Source organism: Phascolarctos cinereus, unplaced genomic scaffold (assembly GCF_003287225.1).
Source record: "Phascolarctos cinereus isolate Bilbo 61053 unplaced genomic scaffold, phaCin_HiC Scaffold_5;HRSCAF=322, whole genome shotgun sequence".
Classification (NCBI taxonomy): domain Eukaryota; kingdom Metazoa; phylum Chordata; class Mammalia; order Diprotodontia; family Phascolarctidae; genus Phascolarctos; species Phascolarctos cinereus.
This window is the reverse complement of record NW_027555958.1, coordinates 325,369,224-325,390,008: the sequence shown is the minus strand read 5'-3', so window position 1 is coordinate 325,390,008 and position 20,785 is coordinate 325,369,224. Positions and strand designations below refer to the sequence as shown.

Below are 20,785 nucleotides of genomic sequence, written 5' to 3'. Positions count from 1 at the left end.
GTCCAATGTCACACACAGATAGTGAATGACAGGTCCAGGACATCCTGGCCCAGTGCTCTTTCTACACCGTGCTAAAGAGAAGGATGGAAAGGTGAGTAGCCTTGAACACCAAGCTTGGGAGTTTGACCTGTGTCCGGTGGGCAGTGGAAAACGGGGGAGATGGTATGTAAAGGGTTTTAAACAAATTCACATGCCTGCAGAGCCCTGAACTTGGGAGTCAGGTTTGAGTCTTAGCTCTACTAATTTACTACTTTTCTCTTTGGCCCATAGAAAGGGAATTGTTCTAAATGAGCTCTAAGCTAACTCCTATCTCTAAAGATCCATGATTTCATAAAATGGAGAGAGTAGAACCTTGAATGATTGCTAAATTTTCATGGCCAAAGAAGACGAAATGGAGGGCAGGGAGCATTACTCACAGAGGCTGTAACTTAAGCAAAGTTGGGGAACTGTGTTTAGACTGATCAGAGCAGAAGCATGTTAAGGAGCAGTGGAAAATAAAGTTGGCTAAGAGGGTAGGTCCAGGTATTAAAGGTTTTGGCACTGTCCATATACAACCAGGAGTAAATGTAGAATGGAGCATGGGAGGCCAACTAGGTGGCACAGTAGATAGAGCGCTGGCCCTGGAGTCAGAAGAACCTAAGTTCACATCCAGTCTCAGACCAGACACTTGACACATAACTAGCTGTGTGACCATGGGCAAGTCACTTAACCCCAATTGCCTTGCCAAAAAAAAAATAAAGCATGGGAACAAAGCTAGGGAACTGCCATCACAGACATGGTGGCAGGCCAAGTAAAGCCTAGGAAGGCTTCTTGTCTAAGGAAGAATTTTAAGAATTGTTGGCATGGAGAGTTGGGAGATGGCTCAAAAGTCTAGAGGGAAGTTGAGTGGGAAGAACTTTCATCATTCCATTGAACTGCAGCTTATTCAGGCTAGTAAATACACCTATCACCAGTGCTTCCTGTAGATTAATTAATCCCAAGCCTGGGTTTTAGGGTGGCACCCGATGAAGATACACTGTTGAGCTCCATAGGGCTTTTCTCAGTTTTATTGGGAGAAGAAGCATACAGATTCTATGTAATCCCCCTAGACAGTTCTAGATGTCAGTGCTGGGAAAGATTAGAGGGACTGGAAGAAACACAGTCAAGAAAGTCAACTCAGAAATTTGTACAAGAGTAGAAAAGTTGAAAAGGAAGGAACTGGGAGATGGGAGGCTGGGATGGACATTTCCACGTTGATTCAGCCTATAGAGGTGCAGAATCAAGGTAGTTAGATGGGGGCCCTTCATCATCTAGCTCTGCCTTCTCTTTCTAGACAAATCCTGTTCTCTCCTTTACATATTTTGGCATTTGGACCCGGCTTTCTGTTCCCTGTGTCTGACATTCCTCTGCCTCTCTACCTTTTGTACAGGCTCTCTGTCGCTGTTGCCTGACATCCTGTCCCTCCTCACCCCTACTTTGTTGGGTCCTTGGCTTACTTCGATGCACAACTCAGGTGCCACCTTTAGGACTCCTTTCTTGATCCTACAGCTTGGGTGCCACCTCCTGCCAGATGCCTTTCCTGACCCCTCCAGTTGTTAGTGGGCTTCACCTCCAGAATATATCTAATTCCTCTTCCATATGAGAGCCCTTCAAAGTCTTGAAGACCATCATGTCTTCATGTCCTTTATCACCTCCCCCTTAAATTTTCTCTTTGGAGCTACACATCCTCAGAGTCTTCAGCTAATCCCCATATGGCATGGCCTGTATCTTCTCACATTTTACAGATAGTACTGAGACCCAGCGATGTCTAGATTTTACCCCAATAGCTACCTTCCCCCCATCAAAAAAAAAAAAGCACATGTATAGTTTCGTATATTCTTACTTGTGCACCTCTTGTTTTGCACTGGTAGAATGCCCTCCCTAAGGGCAGGGTCAGTTTTATTTTCCTATCCCTGGGACAACGCCTGGCACAGAGTAGGTATTCGGTGGTAAATACTTGTTGAATTGTTGAGTAGGGCAGAAGGTGGCTTTGAGACAGAGCCTTTCCTGCTTGTGAATTACTTTTCTCCTGAGAATTCATTTCCAAGTGTATTCAGACTCCTGGACTCCTTTTCTCTGAGCACCGTCAGCAGAGCTTCCACAAACAAAGATGCCAGGGCTTCTGGCCCTCTAACCCAGGGGTCAGCAATGTTTGCATCATGACTGACCACGCCTTGGTTTATTCACCTTCTGGAGAAGGGGAGGGAGCTTGTGGAGTGGAGGCTTATCCTGTGAGCAAAAGTGAACATTTCTATGTTCAGGGATAGGATAGGGCTGTGTCCAGAATCAGAGTTTAGAGCTGAGAGGGTCCATAGGGATCATCTGTCCATAGAATCTTAGAGGTCTGTTCCAGTCTACACCTGAACAGGAAATCCCTGCAGCATCACTGCCAGCCTCTGCTTGAAGATCTTCACTACTTTAGGGGGCAACCCATTCCACTTTTGGATGGCTCTCGTTGTTTAGACATTTCTAATTGTTGGGAAGTTTTTCTTACTGTTCTCTAGGGCCAAACAGAATATATTTATTTCCTCTCCCCTTCAAGTTCTTAAAGACAGCTATCATATCCCCTTAAATGTTCTCTTCCAAGCTACCCAGAGCCTTCCACTAATCCTCATCTGGTGTGGTTTGCCTCTTCTCACTTATTTTACAGTTAAACTAAGCCCAGTAGATGTCTAGGTCCTACCCCAAGGCCTACTGTGCTGTATATCTCTCTGGTCCTGGAATAATAGGTAAGTACACAATAAAGTGCTTAGAGATCCTCAGAATCAAAGGTACAAGAGGATTTTCTTATTAGCGCAGAGATGATCTGGGGTATGGAATCCTTCACGTGAACCCTGAGGGGCTCAGGAGGCAGACACAGATGGGCCTTCTTCATCTCTCTTAGTCTTGAGTTCTCGAGGAAGCATCAAATCTTGGATCATGTTGTAGGTCTCACATTGTGGGGGAAAGGAATTTTTCTGATAGAGAAAGGGGAGGAGAAAAGATGCTCATTAAACCTCAGTTCAGTATTTCCCAGGAGTGAAGCCCTGAAATAGGGGAATAGTGGGATTTGGTTGTGAAAGACACCATTTCATTTTTAAAAAGGGAATAGAAATGAGCTGACCCTGCAGCCCAAGCAATGGAAGCTAGGTCATGGAAGGACTTCCTGACATGAATTGGGAGTAGCATCTCCTTTCTTGAGGGTTGGGACAAAGAGAGATGGGCCCCAGGAGACTAAGGGTAGGGTTCCAGTACAGGGGAAGTGATTCATGCTCACCCCCAGCATCAGTTTTACCAGTCCTGATGGGCCTTTTGTTGGGGTCTTGGGTTTGGTGTACTTCACTTGATATTGGACAGCACTGAGGAAGCCTCTCAGACCCGTTTCTGTGATTCGATTCCCTAAAGGCATAAATGAGAAGAGAATGTTGCCTTTCAACACTGCCTCACTCACTAACTGCTCCCAGTTTAGGCCCTCATTTTCTCAGATAGACCTCATTCATCCTCCTGGGTCATCCTTAATCCCAAAGAATTTACAGCACTGACTGCCCACCTACCCAGTTCCTAAGACCCTCTCCTTATTTCCCTCCACATCCATCTCCTTCCAGCCTCGAGTCTTGATCCAAAGACACACTGTATCCATGGCACACTACCCTGGTTATTCATGGAGACTGACTCCAGATGGGAATCGGGAGTGGTGGGGAGTGGGGAAGAAAGGGTTTTTTGTCCCTCTTGGTGATGACAAGGCTTTGAGGTGCCAGAGAAAGATGTTGAACCTCTTAACTTTGGGAGTCAGGCGAATTGGATATACTTACGAATAAGATTGAGATGCATAAGGACTTTGTTTCCTGGCAAGAAAACCTTCCCATTTTTATGCTCTGCCTGCTCTAGAAGAGGATTGAGGATCTCAGTGGGCTCAGGCATTAGCTGTTCAGACAGGAGGCAAAAGACAGGATTATCAGGCAGTCCTTTTCACCCATTTTGACTGCCCTCTCCGGGCACAGTTGCATCCTTCGTACTGCTGGAGGGAACTAGAGGAAGGGAAAGTTATGGGACCCTGTCCTTGGGAAGTTCAGATTCTACTGCAAAAGACAAGTTGCACACACCCAGGATCCAGAAGGAGGTTAAAGGCAGGATACCTGGCCTTTCAAAGTATCTTTGCATGTCAGGAATGGGAAGATCAGAGGGAGTCAGAGCTGATAAAGGAAGTCAGTTCAGAAAGACTTCCTGAAGTTGGCAGAAGTGATAAGGAGGGGAAATAGGAAAGGAGATAGGGGAAAAGGGAGGCATTTAGGAGGGGGCATCAGGTAGCTAGGGATCTTTCCATGGTCTTCCATAGTCCTATGGATAGCTAGAGACAAACAGTGGTATGGCTTCTCCTCAGGGGGTAGAGTTTAGATTGTGTTAGTAGACGTGGGGAAAGGGATTGCATTCTGGTCTTGAAGTAGAATTAGTGGGATGATAGAGATCAATGCGTTCCATCTTTATCCACAGAGCATAGCCAGAGTTATGTAGCCAGCAATGAAGAATACTGGTGAAAAGGGTAGGAAGATTAAAACTGAAATGGGGGGGGGGGAAGGGTTGAAGGAAAAAATGGGAAAGTGGCTAGTGGCTTGTTTTCTTCCCTGCAGAAGGCATAAGTGAGAGAAAACGGAAAGGATTGTGGGGTGGAGACTAGTTAGTTGGAGAAGACCCTGATAGGTGCTGAGGGGAAGAAGAGAGAAGAGCTGTGACTGAGCCATGGGGTTTCTGCTGGAAAGGTGCCAAAGGATGGCGGGGTGCTTATTTACATTCCTCCCAGTCCCCAGTAAGAGTAAGCAGTTTCTCACCTTCTTCTGGATCACTTCAGACTCAGCAAGAAGATTTCGCTTCTCCTTGGGCCCTGTCTTGGACCCCCTTCCCCCGACCAGGCTTCTGTTCAGGGGTGGTTATTTCTGATGGGTGGGGAGAGAGGGTCAGAGGTGAAGTTCTAGATCCTTGAAAGCCACCTCTGCCCCTTTGAGAAGACAAGGGGACTTAGAAGTGTCAGACTAGGTCCAGTGAAGACTGAGCTAGGGTGAGGGCAATAGGTATAGTTGAGAGAGTGGCGTGTAGGGACAGCAGAGCCGCAAAATCATATGACTTCTTAACATGTCAGTTTTCCTCTTTGTAGGGAATGATACTAGATGTTCTAAGGTTTCTTCCACGTCTAGCACGTGGAACTGATTGAGCCCTGGCCACAAGAGAGGAGAGCCGTCCATTCTTCCTTCAGGAGGTGAGGTCCTAGTGAAAGCACCAGACCCCGAGCATTCTGTATCCAAAGGAGAATGAACAGGATAACTCACTCCCTTTAGAACTCTTGGAAGAATCTTCTTTCTTTGGGACATTCTGTGTGGGGAATAGCCCAGACCCAGGTTTCTCCTCTTTCTTGGCTACGTCCTGCAAGAGTCGGGGGGGGGGGGGAAGATAATAATAAACACTCACATTTACATAGCACTTTAAAACTTACGAACCACTTTACTCAGGACAGTCCTGGGAGGGAGGTAGTATAAGTGCTATCATCCCCATTTTTAGAGATGAAGAAAATGGGTCAGAAGTGAGAAGCCTTGCTTGGGATTACATTGCTATAAAATGCTTGAGTCAGGCTTCAAACCCAGGTCGCTACTGACTCTAGTTCAACATTCTGTCCACTACATCAGGGATTCCAGCCTTTTTTTTAGGCCCTTTACTCAGCTTTTAGTAAACATTCTGATACATCTTATTCAATATGAGAGGAAATAACTTCTAGGGCTTATAATGCACATGAGAAACAAAGTAGATTAATTTTCGTAGGACAACAGTTAATTACAAAATAGTCCCTATAACCCCTTAACAAACTTTGCATCCCTCTTGGGTAGGGGTAAGAGTGCCCCAGCTTGGGCCCCCCCTGACCAAGGCCCTGACGTTGGGAGGCTTTTCAGTTCCTCTAAGGCAGAGATCCCCCTAACTGTGCTGATGCCCCTAAAGACCTCTTGAGGTTCTGGGGTTTTTCCAGAGCCAGGGTAGGATACTAGGCCAGACTGCCACTTAGCAGATTCTCTCTCCTGGAACAGACAGACAGACAGACACGCAAACAGGCACAGTTAGGGAACACTCTTTCTGCCCTCCCTAGTTCCACCATCGCGAGAGACCTTCTCCTTCTTCTTGCCCGATGCACCTTTGATGGTCTTGATTCCTTGAAGCTTGTCAATGGCCAAAGTACTAGCAGCCCCCAACAGAGGCCGGTCTCGTTCTCCATGGCGGGAGGAAGTGGGCTGGGGGGAGGGGCAGAAAGGCAGTTGGCACCCCTTAGTCCACTCAGGGAAAAGGTATCTCCCTTCCTGGGTAGGGGGCCTAGCTAGCAACAGAGACCAGCCAGGCTCCACAAGTGTTAGATCTGTAAAATGTTTTGAGATCCTTTGGGTGGTGGGGGTACAGCTAAGATTTCTAGATTGCTAGAAGAGGAAGAAATCTTAAGAGATCAGCTAGTTCCTTAATGTACAGATGAAGAAATTGAGGCCTAGGGGTCGAGGGTGGAGAATAGAGGGAGACTGGCCTGCCTAAGGTCACAGGGTAGTAGATAAAACCAAAGTCAATTCTTCAGGGGTAGATGAGACAGGGACCAGGGCATTTTAATGGGGTCCAGTTAGGGCTCTGAAATACTGAAGGGAGATATGGGAGGAGATGGCATAAAAAGGGGAGACCTAAAGCACAAAGGGATGAGTGAAGATTTAAGGGCATAGAAAACTTCCTAAGAAAGGGAAGGATCACATTAGAGTGTGAAGGACAAGATGGCTCTCCGTTTGAGGCCACCCTGCTCTGAGGTTCTGGGAGGCACTGAATGGACTGACCCAGAGATTTATTTGCTCATCTGCATTCCCTCACCGACGGCCTTAATATTCTTGTTCGGTCCTGAGCCCCCTTTTCAAACATAAGTCGCCGGCGTTCCACCACCTCCGTGTGTGTTAGTTCAAAAGGCTGCAGCACCTGAGGTAGGAGGCGTGTGGTAGAAGGTCAGGGCTCCTCCGGTATCCAACACATTCCTCTCGGGACAGGACCCCTGCTTCTACGCACCTCAGCTATTTTCCGGGCACCCTGGTCCTGGATGTGATTGTGGGCCAGAGACAGCCAGAGCAGGGAGCGGTTTAGCCGCAGGCCCTGGGGTAGGGAGAAAGGAGGTGAAAGGGCCTCAAGTCCCCTCCCTGGCCTCTGCTTTCCAGGCCCTTCCCACCATGTTCTGGTCCTGCTCCCTCCAATCTCCAAGAACTCTTGACTGAACTTCCTCATGGTTCCTTCTTCTTCCTTTTCTCTGGTCCCCAGGATCCTGTAGCTCTTCCCTACCCTACTTAGTACCTATGGTTCTTTTCTCCCTCATGGCCCTACATAAGCCTACTCTTCACCGAACCCTTTCCCAAGTCTCCTCTGGTCCCCCAGTCTCTATTTCCCACACTCCAATGCTCTTCCCTTCTAGTTCCTGTGGTCATTGCCTTCAGCCTGCCCTCCCCAGCTCCTTGCGATCCCTCCTCCCCTGACCCCTTAGCCCCTGCCTACACCTGCAGCACAAGGCCCTTTTCTCCCCTCCCCATAGCTCTTCCCTCCAGTCTCCGTTCCTTGTAGCCCACCAATGACCCCCGCCCCTCACGTCTGCTATGTAGCCAGCACCCTCATCTCCAATATGGTTGTAGCCCAGGTTGAGAGAGACCAGAGTTCGGTTGCTGGTATGCAACGTGGACAGCGCCTGGCCCAGGAGCTTTGCACCCTGATTATCGATGTTATTGTTCCTCAGGGACAAGTGCGTGATGCTGGCAGAAGGGGAACATGAGAAGGTGTGGGAGGCCTGGGACCACCAGGATCAGGGACAGAAAGGCCACAGAGGAATGGGAAATGGGGTTGGAAGGAGGAAGGCCTCAGAGGTCAAGGGGGAACCTGACTTAGGGAAATTGAGGGTCCCAAGCAGCAGGGGCATCATAGTGGGAAGAGTAGGGCAATAGGGAGAGAGATCCCTAAGGGAGGGGACTAGGGCATTTCACTGGGGTTTGGAGGGGTGGGATAGAAGATAAGTGAATTAGGCTGAGGCCATCTGAGGTGATAGGGAACATAGAGAAAGGGCATATCCCCTCTGGATTAGAAAGCCTGGGATGGGGCAGGATCTAAGGAATGGGAAGGGAGAAGGCTCACGTGCTTTCCGGGACCATGAGCCTGTGGTAAGACTGTTCCACTATCGGGTTTCCTTCCAGAGACACCTTCCTGATAAGAGATTGGGGAGATCAGTAAAAGACAGCAGCCCAGTGATGGGCAGGAAAGACAAAGTCTAGCACTCAGAGTGGGAGGAGGAGGGGAAGGGTCTAGGGCAGAAGGAGCCCCTAAGCAGAATGACTGTGTGCTGTGATCCTTGCAAACAACCCAGAAGCATTTTAATGGGGCATCCTGATAGTGGGAGAGCAGGTGTCCAGCATTTTGCTGACTGATTACAACCCTGTAGGCACTTCAGTAGTATTAGGCTAAGTGTGAGAGGCACAGATTGGGCTGAGAATTGCCTAAGCCAACTATGAGAAATTTAAAGAACTGTGGACTGTCTGGTTATACTTAATAGCGGCACAGACCTAGAGCCAAATAGGACCTCAGAAAGCTCTCTAATCCAAAGCTCTCATTTTTTCAGATGAAATAACTTAAGGTCTAGGGAGATGCCCAAGGTCACATAGGTCATTAGTGGTATAGGCAGAATTTGAACCCAGGTCCTCTGTCTCTGCTGTACCACAGTCTGCGTGCAACCTGGAGGTGGGATGGGAATGGAGCTGCTGGTGTGAAAATGGGAGTTCCCTTTCAGCTGCTGGAGCAAATTGATTGTCTGTTGGCATTCCCTGGCCACCAGAAAATGGCAAGATCCAAACCCTGCCCTCTCCTGGAAGCTTTAAGATCATGATTCCAGAGCTACAAGGAACCTTTGAGACTTGTCTCGTCCAGCGCTTGATTTTATAGATGAAGAAACGTGAGGCCCAGAAAGGTTAAGTGAATTGCCCCAAGATCATACAGGGAGTGACAAAGGTAGGATTTGGACCCAGTTTGCCTGACTCTCAGACGTTACTGAGACCACGTTGAACGTGTACCTGGCTGCCTTGTGAGCTGGGATCTGGCCCCTGCCAGGCCCTGGTAGATAGTGATTGGGAAATGCTTCTCCAAGTCTAGGAGTTCATTGTAGTGTCCCAGAATGGTTTGCTCTGGAACAGAAGTGGCGGGGTATGAGGGGACTCCAGAAGGGACAAGACAGGGAGCAAATCGGTCCCTTAGCCCCTACTGCTGGAGGGCTGTGCTTTCCAGAGGATGCTCCTGCCTTCCTCTTCCCCGAGATAGTTCTTATCTTTGTCCTCCCAAGCCGTTTAAACTTTTTTATTTGGAGGTATGAAGGTAGGGGGAGCTCAGGGCCAGGGCACGGTTAAAATGACCAAGGTGCCCTCTCCTCCCCTTCATTACTGATGTGTCCCCAAGGAAGGTCCGGTGTCAGCAGCTGAGATGAAAAAGGACTGGGGATCAGCAAAAATAGGTTCCACTTCCTCCTTTGACACCAGCTCTGTTTCCTCTTTTCTAAAATAAGGGTGTTGGCCGATGCGATCTCCACTGCCCTTTCCAGCTGTCAAAGCCTACAACATCTGGACGATCTGGGTTCCATTTGACTGCCTCAGTCTCAGTGAGATTCAGGCGAACTTCCTGTGGTGACTGGGCACATCTCTTCCCCTTTCTGTGCCCCCAGTTTTCTCATCTGGATTTAGTGGTCTCTAAGGGTCCCCTAGAAGATCTAACATGATAAATGAGCGTTGGGGATGGTTGGCTTCAAGAACTCTTTCAGTTCCATCTATCTCTTTGATGTAAATTTTATGACTGCCTGTAGTCATTTAATTTCTTGGATGTCAAATGTGAAGAAACAACTGACCTTAGCATCTAGTTATCAAGAATAATTAATTAAGGGGTAGCTAAGTGGCAAAGTGAATAGAGCATCAGTCCAGGAGTCAGGAAGACATGAGTTCAAATCCAGCCTTGGATACTACTTGTGTGACCCTGGGCAAGTCACTTAACTCTAATTGCCTCTAAAAAAAAAGTTTAAGAATGATGTAATATGAGACTACTAAATTACCTACTTCTGAGCTTCCCAGGGATGGGTAGACTCCCTAGCAGCCTTAGGGTATCCTAGAGTCTCCATCTTCCTCTATGTGGGCTGCTGTCCAGCCCACTTCTCCAGCTGAGGGGGCCTTTCATGTTGAGTATCATGACTGTTTTGTGATGTTTGGTCTCAGGTACAGTAATTCCAAGGTACTGCTCTCAAGTCAGGAGACTTGTCTTTGTGTAAGTGATCTGGGGGAAAGGTCCTATCACAGGTAGCTAACCACCTATACCAGAGCCCCTAGGTAATCAGTGGTGCTGGTTTATCAGTCCAGGACTTATCCAGTTTCTCATAGGCAAATGAAGTTGAATCAACAGAAAATTAGAGTAATAGGGTTGCCAGAGTAATAAAATCAATCTCTCTCTCACATTTTTAAAAAAATGTTTGCTGTCTTAAAAAAGAAAAATATTAAAAAACAAATTTTTATGTTTTCTTTCTGTCCTCACATTCATTCTCTCACTATACATAGTGAGGCAGTGTGTGTTGTTATTCCCATGTTACAGATGAGAAAACTAATGCCCAAAGAGGCATCACACAGCTTATGCCAGAGCTGGGAAAAGAACCAAAATCTGCCTCCTGCCTCCACAGTAACAATGTTGTAGGCTTTCTTCTGTCTCTTACATCTGTGGTTCTTAACCTGGGGTTAATGGACCAAGTGACCAAATCCTGGATAGATTTCTGGGGGTCTGTGAACTTGGATGATAAAAAAAAAAATTTACATCTTCATTTTCACCAATCTCTAATTGAAAAAAAAAAAGATTCCCTTCCATTATGATTTAAAAAAAAAAAAACATTCTAAGAATGGGTCCAAAGGCTTCAGCAGAATGCTGAAGTAGCTCATGACATTTAAAAAAAAAAAGTTTTTAAGACCCCTGGCTCTAGACTTTTGTGGATTTCATCATCTCCCATGAATTTTTAAGGTCATAGATTTAGAACTGGCAGGGACCTCAGGCCATCTAACCCAAATCCTTCATTATATAAATGAGGAAACTGAGGCTCCAGGAGGTACACTGTGCTTTTCATTACAATGAGTTGGCCATTCTTGTTTGAAAAGAGCCAGCCTTGGGGCTTCCGATAGACCACATAGAAAAGGAGAACGAGTTGGTAGCAGGGCAAGGCAAGATTCCCTGAGATTCCAATCTGGAAAATTCTCAAGCTGAGGGCCTGGAGCCAAGGGGAGAGAACCCAGAGATCCACACCTCTACATGGGATAGGAAAACCAAGGAAAGGGACCTTAAGGGTGGATGAAGGAGGCTGGGATCTAGGAAGAAGTTGTATGACTATCTTTTGTATAAACTTCTTTTTACCACAGTTGGTATTTTCTGTTTCATCTCATCTTTTTTTGTAAAAATTCTTTAAAAAAAAAACTTTCAACATCTAACCTCTTCTGAGGCCTCATTTTCCTTTTCTATAAAATGGGAAATTGGACTTGAGGTTTTGTGAAGGCAAGGAATTTCCTGTCCAGAGGGTGTATGTTGGGGTAAAAGGAAGGAGGGGTCAAGGAAGAAGCTTGTGCCTTTCAGAGCTACTGAGCAGGGCATCAAAAATTATTTGGTCCAATTTTGTTTTGCACATGAGGAAGCAAGCTCAGAGAAGAGTCAGGATTTGAACCCAGATCTCCTTAGGGAAGAGGTATGAAGGAGAAGTGCTACCAGCCTCCTACCTGCCCACCAGTTCCCAGCCCCTCTGCTTGCCCCATTCCCATCTACTCAGGGCCTTGGAGGACAGGACTTCTCCCTGCCCTTTTCTGCTTACTTGAGAGTGGAGGCACAGGTAGAGATGAGTGCAATGAAGGTGGTCAAGGTCTCGTCTGTCAGCCCCACTTTCCACATGCTGAGGTACAAGGGAAGGACATAGGAAGATGATCAGTTCAGACATCCAGCATGGTAGGACCCAAGCATGTAGTCCTTCCCCTATCCCCTACAGGCACAGAACATCCTTCCAAACCACCCTCTAGACATTCTGATCCATAACACCTCAGTTATTCTTGTCCTTGATTAGCCCTGTCCTCACCAGATCTCCCTGAGGATCCTCAGGGAGATCTGGTGCTCCAGTCCTATCCCCCTCCCCTAGTCTCCCTGCTTATTCCCTAGGAATCTCCCTTTCCTATCAATGACCCTGGGAGGTGGGTGCTATTATGATCCTCATTTTACAGTTAAGGAAACTGAGGCAAACAGATATTCAGTGATTTGTCTAGGGTCATGTGGCTAGTAAGAGGCAGGATTAGAACTTGGGTCTTCCTGACATCCCCTCCCCCAGAATCTGGCTCCTTTTTACTCCTGGGATCCACTGTCCCATTACTCTTCAACACTTCTCCCTTCAGCCCTTTTTTGGAGTTCCTCCCCCCTCCTCAAAATCTCTCCACTATCCCTGAGGGGGCCCTCCCTCACTTGATGGCCTGCAGCTGGGTCAGAGAGGGCAGACACTTGCTGAAAATACTCAGAATTGGCTCTGCCAGTCTCCAACCTGGAAGGAGATAGGAGGCTGAAGCCCGAGTAGGAAGGGTTAAATCCTTGGGCAGGGGACAGAGAAGGGAGGCTCACCTCGGATGAAGATTTCCCGAACTGTCTTGGGGTCATCTTGCTCCAGCTCCACCTGGATGGTGGGCCGGAAGAAAGCATACTTGGTCTCAATCTGGAAGAGACTGTTTTGGCTACAGGCGGCAGAGGCCCGCTGTTCCTCCACTGTGGACATGTGGGTAGGGGATCTTAATAATCCCTTCCCCTCCCCACCTTGTCCTCCTCTCCCATCTCACTCTAGCCTTTTCAGGAATGCCCCAAGGAGATGAGTCTATTAAAGGACCCTAGGTGGAGGGCTAAGAGGAACCTTACAGACAACCAAGTCCAATCGGTTTACAGATGAGGAAAATCTTATCTATACATCTGTAAAAGGTGATCAGAGAAGGTCAGGTGATCTGTGGGTCTGTGCAAGGTTCATACAAGTAGCAAGTATCCAATCTCCAAGCACCTTATTCCTTGGGGTTCTGAACCCCAGAACATTTGAAGATGTAGAGGAAAAAAAAAACTTAGGAGAGCTAAAAAGGAGAGCCTAGGTATAACCTATCTCCCAGCCTGCATGGGGTTGAGTGAGCAGGAGAGATGGGGAAAGAGCAGAGAAAGAGTCATCTAAGTCCCTTGGTCATCATCATCGTCATCATCACTAATATTTGCGTAGTCTCTGGGCCCCTTGCATTTCCCTCTGGGGACTCCTGTGCACAGCCCTGGGCCCCAGGACCAGCCTGATAGGGAGGCCAGGGGGCATTGTCAAAATGGCTGAGACTGGACCAGCCTGGAGAGACTGTTGGGGATGGTGAGAAAGGAGGAACTGAGTGGGTTCACTTACCCACCAACTTTTCAGAAGTGGAGGTAGGGCGACCGTGGTTTCGGACAACAACTTTAGGGAAATCTGTGTATCCCAAACGAGTACAGAGTTCAGCAAAATCCTGTTCCAAGATCCCCACGCACCGATATTCCTCTAAGGGAGGGAGAGAAGAGAGAGAGATCAGCTGGGACCTCTGCAATGGTGCATCTTGTCCACCAGGAGGAAGCAAAGACCAGGTATCTCGACTATAGCTCCTGAGTAAACCGTGGAACGCAGATTTGTCTTACCATTTTTTTCCCCTACCCCATTGTTTCTTCATCTCCATGTCCTAGCCTAGCCTAGCCTATCCTCTGCAGCTTCCTCACTCCCTGCCTTTCTAGTCTGTCTCCTCATCCTCTGCCCTTCCACCCCTGCTTCCTCATAAACTGCCTCTCTCCCCAAAGATCTCCCCCTACCTTCTCATTTCCCCAGAGGTCATCCTGAGCCTTCTGCAACCTCAGAACCCTGCTCTGGGCAGGGACAATGAGCTGAAGAGCCCTGGAATAGGAGTCAAATGACCAGGTTCTGGTCCTGGTTCTGCCAGTAACTTTCTGTGGCAAAGTTATTTCATCAGGCATTTACTGTGGGCAGGCTATGCATCTGGCACTATAGTGGGTAGAGAAGGAAATGGAAAGGTAACTAAGACCTCAATCAGTCCAACAGCTTACAGTCTAGTCCAAGAGGTAAGACAAAATTCAAAGAAATATTCAAATAAAAAGACAGTGCAAAGCAGGATGTGAGGCGCCCTAGGACTCCACCAAAATTTACTAGGCCCTAGTGTATTGTACACAGAGCACAGGGCTAGGTGTTAGGGGATATAAAAAGTTTAGATACAACGTGATCCCTGCTCTTATGGAGTTTACAGGTCAATCTAACAATCCAAGCTGCTTCTCCTTACTGCCTCTGTGATTTTAAGCAAATAAACAACTTTGCCTTTCTAGTCCTCAGTTTCTAATCTGTAAAATCAAGGACTTGGACCAGACAGCCCATAAGGAAAGCCTTTTCCAGCTCTATCAATTCGTTATAGGAGTTCCAAGGATCGACCCCTCTTGGATTGGGGGTAATCAAGAAAGGCTTCCTGGAAAAGATAGCATTTGAGTTAAAAGATGGGTGAGATTTGGATCAATACTGGGAGGGTGAGGGTAGAAGACAGTGCAGTTGTGAACAGACACATACCAGGGTGGGGATGCACCACAAGGATTTGGGAGGAAGTGAAGGAGCTGGTTTGGCTGAAGGAGAGGATTCATATAAGGCAGTAATGGGAGATGAGGAAGTCACTTAACCTCTCCATCCTTCATTTCCTCCACAAGACACTGAGGCAATTAATAGATGACAGATGATGAATCGGAATGTCTTGAAAAGTTAAAAGCTTTGACCAAATGGGAGATGCTACAGGTGAGCTTTTAGGCTCTAGAGCTGAGGGTGGTCTTAAACCTCACCTAGTGCAAGTTCCTTTTACAAATGAGCGTGCAGTAGATGATGAACCTCTCCCTGGGAAGGAGTCATTGAGATTGATATTTGAGATTACAATATAGGAAATGTCTGTCAAATAATGATACTTTAGAGGAAAAAAAAAAAGACCAAATCCTCACAAATGAGAAGTTAAGGGAGTTGTCCGAGCTACACAGCTAGTTACTTAGCATAAGATTTAGAATTTGAACCCAAGTGCTCTGAATCCAAATCCACTGCTCTGCCCACTACATCACACTTCTGGTCAGGAACCTCTGTGTGCCCGGGTACATTGTTTTCCTCTTTTCCCTTATTTTCCTCCTCCCCTTTAAGTCATACCTGGATTTTTTGGCTCCTCCTCACACACAGGTGGTAGGACAGGTGGCGGCTTCTCCTTTATCACCCTGTCTCCTTTCTTGACCATCTTGACATCGGAGGCTTTGGGTGCTGGGGAAATGTGGGAGAGGGGAGACCTGGTTGAACCCATCCCTCTTTATCCCTCATAGGAGTCGAATTCCACTTTGGTCCTAGAGACTCGAGGGTCTCTCTTTCCCAACCCTCCTTCCCTCCAAATACTCCTATTTCCCAGCCCCTCTCTCAGACTCTGTGTTGGGGGCTAAGGGAGGGAGTGACAGCCAATCAGTCGTATCCCCGTCCGAGCCGGAGAAGTCCAAGGAGAGTCACCTGAAATGGCTGCAGCAGAGCGAGATTGGAAGGAAAGGATGGAGGAGGGTTTTAGAGTGGAGGGGGACAGAATGGGGGAGGTCGGTGGGGAAGGGGAGGGGCTGGAAGAGAAAGGAACTGAGAGGAAGAGCTGAAGGGGAAGGGTCTGGGCGAAACTGGAGGGGAGATTGGAGGATTCAGGACTGGGTGAGGCTGGAGTGGACCTGGCTGGGGGAGGTGCGGGAGAGGAGAAGCCGAATGAGGTTGGAGGGACCGACGCTGGAGCTGGGGTGGAGTGGAGGTGGCGGCTCAGAGAGAAGTGAAAGATTCTCAACTCTCAGAGACCAGAGTAGAGTCAGAGAGACTGGGGGAAGTGGGACGGAGGAGTTCCTGGGAATTGGGGCTCGGAGGAGGTCCACCCTTTGACTCCCGACCTGCACCCCCAGTTCCTGTGCGTCCCTTTTTCTCCAGGACAACGGGACTTGAGCCAAGGAGGCGGTCGGGTGGGCGGGCCAGGAGACAACTGCGAGTCGCTCGCGCGGTCTGCGGAGGGCGCTGCGGTGCCAGGAGCGCCTGCCGAGCAGCCGTCTCAGAGCGCATGCGTGTCTGTCTCGGCTTCGGGACCGGGCGGAGCTGGGCACGAGGCTCTCTTAGATCCCCAAGGCAGCGGCGCTGCTGAGTGACAGGGACCTGGGCAGCCATGAAGGGTCCAGCCCGTGGTGTAGCTCTGAGTATCGACTGATCTCAGATCGATTGAGACTCAGTTAATTAAACAGCTAATGAGTTAATGAGATCCCAGCCCCAGGCTCCGCCCTCGGGCTTCAAGCCCTCCCTGTCACTCCCACCTCTTCAGAGGTAGCGCCCCGGGCCCGCAGCCCTCTCTCCCCCCAGAGCCCAGGCTCATCTCCTCCGAATCAAAGAAGCTCAGGACCACGAGAAATCCAACAACTTTATTTACAGACACAGGACAGGATTCCCCATTGGGGAATCCCAGGCTTGGGCTGAGGGCTTGGGGAGCAGTAGCACAGCAGGAGAATAACTCTGGCTTCCTGCTGTCCAGTCCCCCAAGGTCGATGGTGGTTGACCTTACTCTTCTGGACCCAGGAACCCTGGCTCCTAGCTCCTTTTCTCTTCGGCCATCCGAGGGCTGCCTCCAAGGTGGGAGGGATGGGAGAGGGGTTTCAGAACCCGGGCATCCCCGGACCTCTTTCCCTCCAGGAATGGTGTACCCCCTAATAACCCAAGAGGTAGGGAGGGGAAGATGTGTGCTATGCGTTAGGTCCTTCCTCAGTTTCTGGGCCTGGCCATGTGTGGGTGTGGCGGGGGGGGGGCTATCTCCGAGTACCCCCCCCCATCCCTTCAACGATCCTGTCGCAGCCTCGGGGGTGAGGGGGGGTGTCGGACAGGGGGCAAGTCATAGTGTCCCGGGATGTGGCTGTTCTTAGGGGAGTCATAATGGCCTGGGGGAAGACCTGGTGGGATGGGGGGCTGGGTGCCCCCAGCGACGAAGTCTGGCAAAGGGAGAAGAAGCAAGGATTGTGTATGAGAGTTCTGTAGCCCAGCCATCCTCCCCACTCTGGGTCTTTTTCCTAATCAATTTCCATCGTCCTTTCTCACTCTTTCTCCTTCCTTCTATTGCTTTCTATTCTCTCCCTTCTCTCCTCTCTCCTGGTCCCTGTCTAGGTCTTCTGGATAGCTAATAAGGCCCCAAGGACACATACATTATTTCCACCCCCTACCCCGTCCTCACCCCAGTAATTACTTTTGGTGGAACCACATAAAAATCTCAGAGTAAATTCTCACCGTCTCTTCTACGGTCTCTTCCCCCCCCACCCCCCCGACTGTCTGGGGACTGTGATAGTTCTCACCAGGGGCTGGCGGGTTTGGCTGCTCGTAGGTGCCACTGTCTCTCTGGCTGTCAGGGCTGCGAAGTCTTTGACTCTTCCGTGGCTGGGGCACATGCCTGCGTGGTGGGCTGGGCTCTCTCAGGGCCTCAGCTGCAGCACTCGAGGGACGTTTCATTTCCATGTAGCTGCCCTCGCTGGCGGGGCCCAGCAGGCTGGGCAAGTCCCGGATGGTGGCGTAGGGGTTCTCGCTGCACAGGGAGCTTACACTGGCCCCTAATCCCTCTTCTGGGATGGGCCCTGGGGGAGGGGGAGTAAGATCAGTGCTCAGCAGAAGTACCCCTCCCTCCCACTCCCAGTCCATGCTGCCCCCTCCCCCAAGCCTTTTCAGTTTTCAGATCAGTCCTGTGCCCTTTCGTCCATCTGCCAAGTGACTCCCTACCACCCCACCCCCTGCCATCTTCCTACTGCATGTACCTTTAGCATAGAGGTGTCCTAGGCCGTTGCCAGAACTGTAGCTGTAACGATCCAATAGGCCTCTCCCTGGGGAAAGGGACAGACCCACCATGAAGGCCCTTCTTAGAATGTCATAGGAATATCATAGGATTGAGAACTGGAAAAGGCCTTAGAGATCATTGCTATCCAACTTTCTTCCTTTTACAGATGAGGAAACTGAGGCCCAAAGGAAGTTACTTTTTCCTAATATGGAACAAAGCTAGGATCTTCAACCTGACTCAGATCTTCACCAATTGCACCACCATGGGGAAGGACACCTACATTCTCCTTCAGAGGGTCCCAGACGTACAGATACCCTTACCCCTCACTTATACTGACACAGAATCCCATGGTCTCAGAATAGGATGCTTTTCCCCCATCCACACTTCCTTCTCCCCTACTTAATACCCAGGTATACAAAATCCTATACCCCTCTCCCGATGCCCAGGGGGGAGCTCCTTGTGATGCTTCCAGTCAGCAGGCAGTGTGGCATGGCTGTCTTGCCCATAAGCACCTGGGCGTTCTGGGGCCTGGAGACTAGCAAAGAGCTGAGAGCCTGGCACCTGGGAAGGTAGCGAATTCGGCATTATGAGAACAAAAGAATAACCAGACAGCAGTTAGGAAGGGGCCTCAAAGGTCACCTATACATTAACAGGGTTAATATAACATCCAGGACAAGTGATCATCTGTTCTCTGCTCAAAGATACCCAGGGTCCATTCCCCTTTGGGGCTCCAGGTAAGGAAAAATATTGGGCGATTGGAGCTGTCCAAATACTTCTGTCTATTGCTCCTGGTTCTACCTTCGGGCCAATGACAGGTCTTCAGAAACTGGACGGCTATAATCGTTTTCCCTGAGTCTTTTCCAGTCTGAGCATCCCTAGTTCCTTCAACCGATCCAATCCTCCCACCAGCCTAGTCTCCCTCCTTTAAACCTGCTCCTCTTCCCCAGCCTCCCCCAAATCCCAAACCTAATGATTCCTTCTTCCCACTCCCAACTCCATTTTCCCAGGTACTAACCTTGTTGGGGGGCGGGGGAGTGGGAGAGCACTGGGACAGTGTGTGGTAGCTGGGGTTGGAATAATAGTGACTGTAGCTTGGCGGGACATCTGGACAAGACAGAAGAACCAGGGTAGGGACAGGGTCAGAACCCAGGCAGGGGGATGAGGTAGCCTCTGGGGTAGAGAGGGAGCCCCTTCCCTGGGGATGGGGCAGAGAGAAAAGTGAGATCCATGGCTGTCAGGATGGAAGACAAGCAGCCAAATGGGACAAACTCCAAGATCCCATTGTCCAGCCTGTCTCTTACCCATCCTGCCCACTCTGCCTTTGCATCTCATATGTAAAGAACAGCTCAATCCAGAGGCGCATGAAAGTCAGAGGATGTGAGTTGGAAGGGATCTTTAAGATCATTGCTCTCAGTCCCATCCCCGATTTTGCACATGAGGAAACAGACTCAGCGAATAGAAGTAATCCATAGAAAGTAACCCAGTAAGATTATGGCCAAGACAGGACTTGAATCCAGGTCTCCTGAGCCCAGAGGCTGGCCTTTGTACCCTCTTCTTCAGTTTCCTCCACATTCAGGACTTCCCGTATCCTCCTGTCCCTTACCTGGGATGACATATTCGGAGCCATCCAGACGCCCACTGCTGTAGGCTACAGCCAGGTGTTGGTGTGCTTTGCCTTTCTGCCAGTGTCGGTACCCAATGAACAGTGCTACCAGTGCCACGACCAGGGCCCCAAGCACTGCAATGCCAATCACTGCACCCAGTGAGTCATAGGTCACTGGCAGGGTAGGCACCATGGTGAAGGGTTGATCATGGTTCCCTGGGCAGGAAAGGAGAGATGAAGCAGTAAGAAGAGACATTCTGTGTGCTGCTAAGAAGGAGATGGAAGAAAAGAACTTTCCTTGAGGGCAGGGACTGTTGTCATCTTTATGTCTTTGTAACCCCAGCACCTAATAGTGCCGGACAAACAATTAGGTATTGAGTTGAATTGGAGAAACCACCACCCACCCCCCAACTTTGCCCTGGGTGAGAACTGGAAGGCTGCCCTGAGTGACTCACCAATTTTGCAGGGGGCACCACTGTGTCCCGGTGGACATATACAAGCCCCTGTTTCAGCCTGGCACTGTCCCTCAGGTCCACACTGGCACATCTGGGAGCAGTTAGCACCAAACATGCCTGGAGGGCAACCTAGAGGGATGAGCAAAGGGAGGGGTCAGAAGGATGCAAAGAAATGGGGGCCAGGAACACATGTACTTTTGCAAGAAGAAAGACTATTTCTTTCATTTCTGGGAGCAGTTCCTTGAGTTCTTCAGTCTCTTTCTGGATTAAACAAGGATTGGGTACCTAATAATAAGGTCATATGGATATTTCCCAAAGCATGTTCCCACTTTCTCATCTGATTAAACACAGTTTGGCACAGAAGGAACTGCTCTTAGAGTGGGAAGACCTGGAGGCAAACCTGCTTTGATATTTTTTAGTTTTGTGACTTTGCCTCTCTAAGGTTCAACCTCCTCCCCTGTAGGTTGGGAATGATAATGCTTTCACTGTTTGTCTTATAGCTTGAGAAGAAAGTACTTTGGAAGCTGTAATGGGCTGTAGAAACAGGGACCATGAAAGCAACTTGGAATTATGCAAATAAGGTGACTAAAAGGTCCATACCCTTAGACCCAGAGATTCTACTGCTAGGCTAATACCCCAAGTAGGTCATTGATTAAAAAAAAAGAAAGTCTCCATATACCCCCAAATATTTATAGCAGCACTTTTTTGTGATAGCAAAGAATTGGAAACAAAATACATGCCCATCAATTGGAGAATGGCTAAGCAAA

The 20,785-nt window shown here is 48.9% G+C and overlaps 2 protein-coding genes across 2 annotated transcripts in view; both read right to left on the bottom strand.

Moving 5' to 3' along the window:
* Window positions 1–1,030: 1,030 nt before the first annotated feature.
* On the bottom strand, window positions 1,031–16,047 carry LRRC71 (leucine rich repeat containing 71). Its single transcript, XM_078156181.1, is given in 16 exon segments — window positions 1,031–2,975; window positions 3,275–3,396; window positions 3,810–3,921; window positions 4,824–4,895; window positions 4,897–4,928; window positions 5,319–5,412; window positions 6,144–6,266; window positions 6,877–6,978; window positions 7,066–7,149; window positions 7,634–7,793; window positions 8,170–8,238; window positions 11,903–11,980; window positions 12,538–12,613; window positions 12,691–12,831; window positions 13,490–13,621; window positions 15,296–16,047. Coding segments are annotated over 16 exon segments (1,659 nt in total). The 5' UTR covers window positions 15,444–16,047; the 3' UTR covers window positions 1,031–2,861.
* A 503-nt stretch (window positions 16,048–16,550) lies between these two features.
* PEAR1 (platelet endothelial aggregation receptor 1) overlaps window positions 16,551–20,785 on the bottom strand; it is a 42,221-nt gene continuing 37,986 nt past the window's right edge. The window contains 7 exon segments of the mRNA XM_078156179.1: window positions 16,551–17,130; window positions 17,488–17,763; window positions 17,941–18,006; window positions 18,389–18,521; window positions 18,976–19,064; window positions 19,564–19,779; window positions 20,019–20,147. Of these exon segments, the coding sequence (XP_078012305.1) occupies window positions 16,979–17,130; window positions 17,488–17,763; window positions 17,941–18,006; window positions 18,389–18,521; window positions 18,976–19,064; window positions 19,564–19,779; window positions 20,019–20,147 (1,061 nt within the window). The 3' untranslated portion in view covers window positions 16,551–16,978.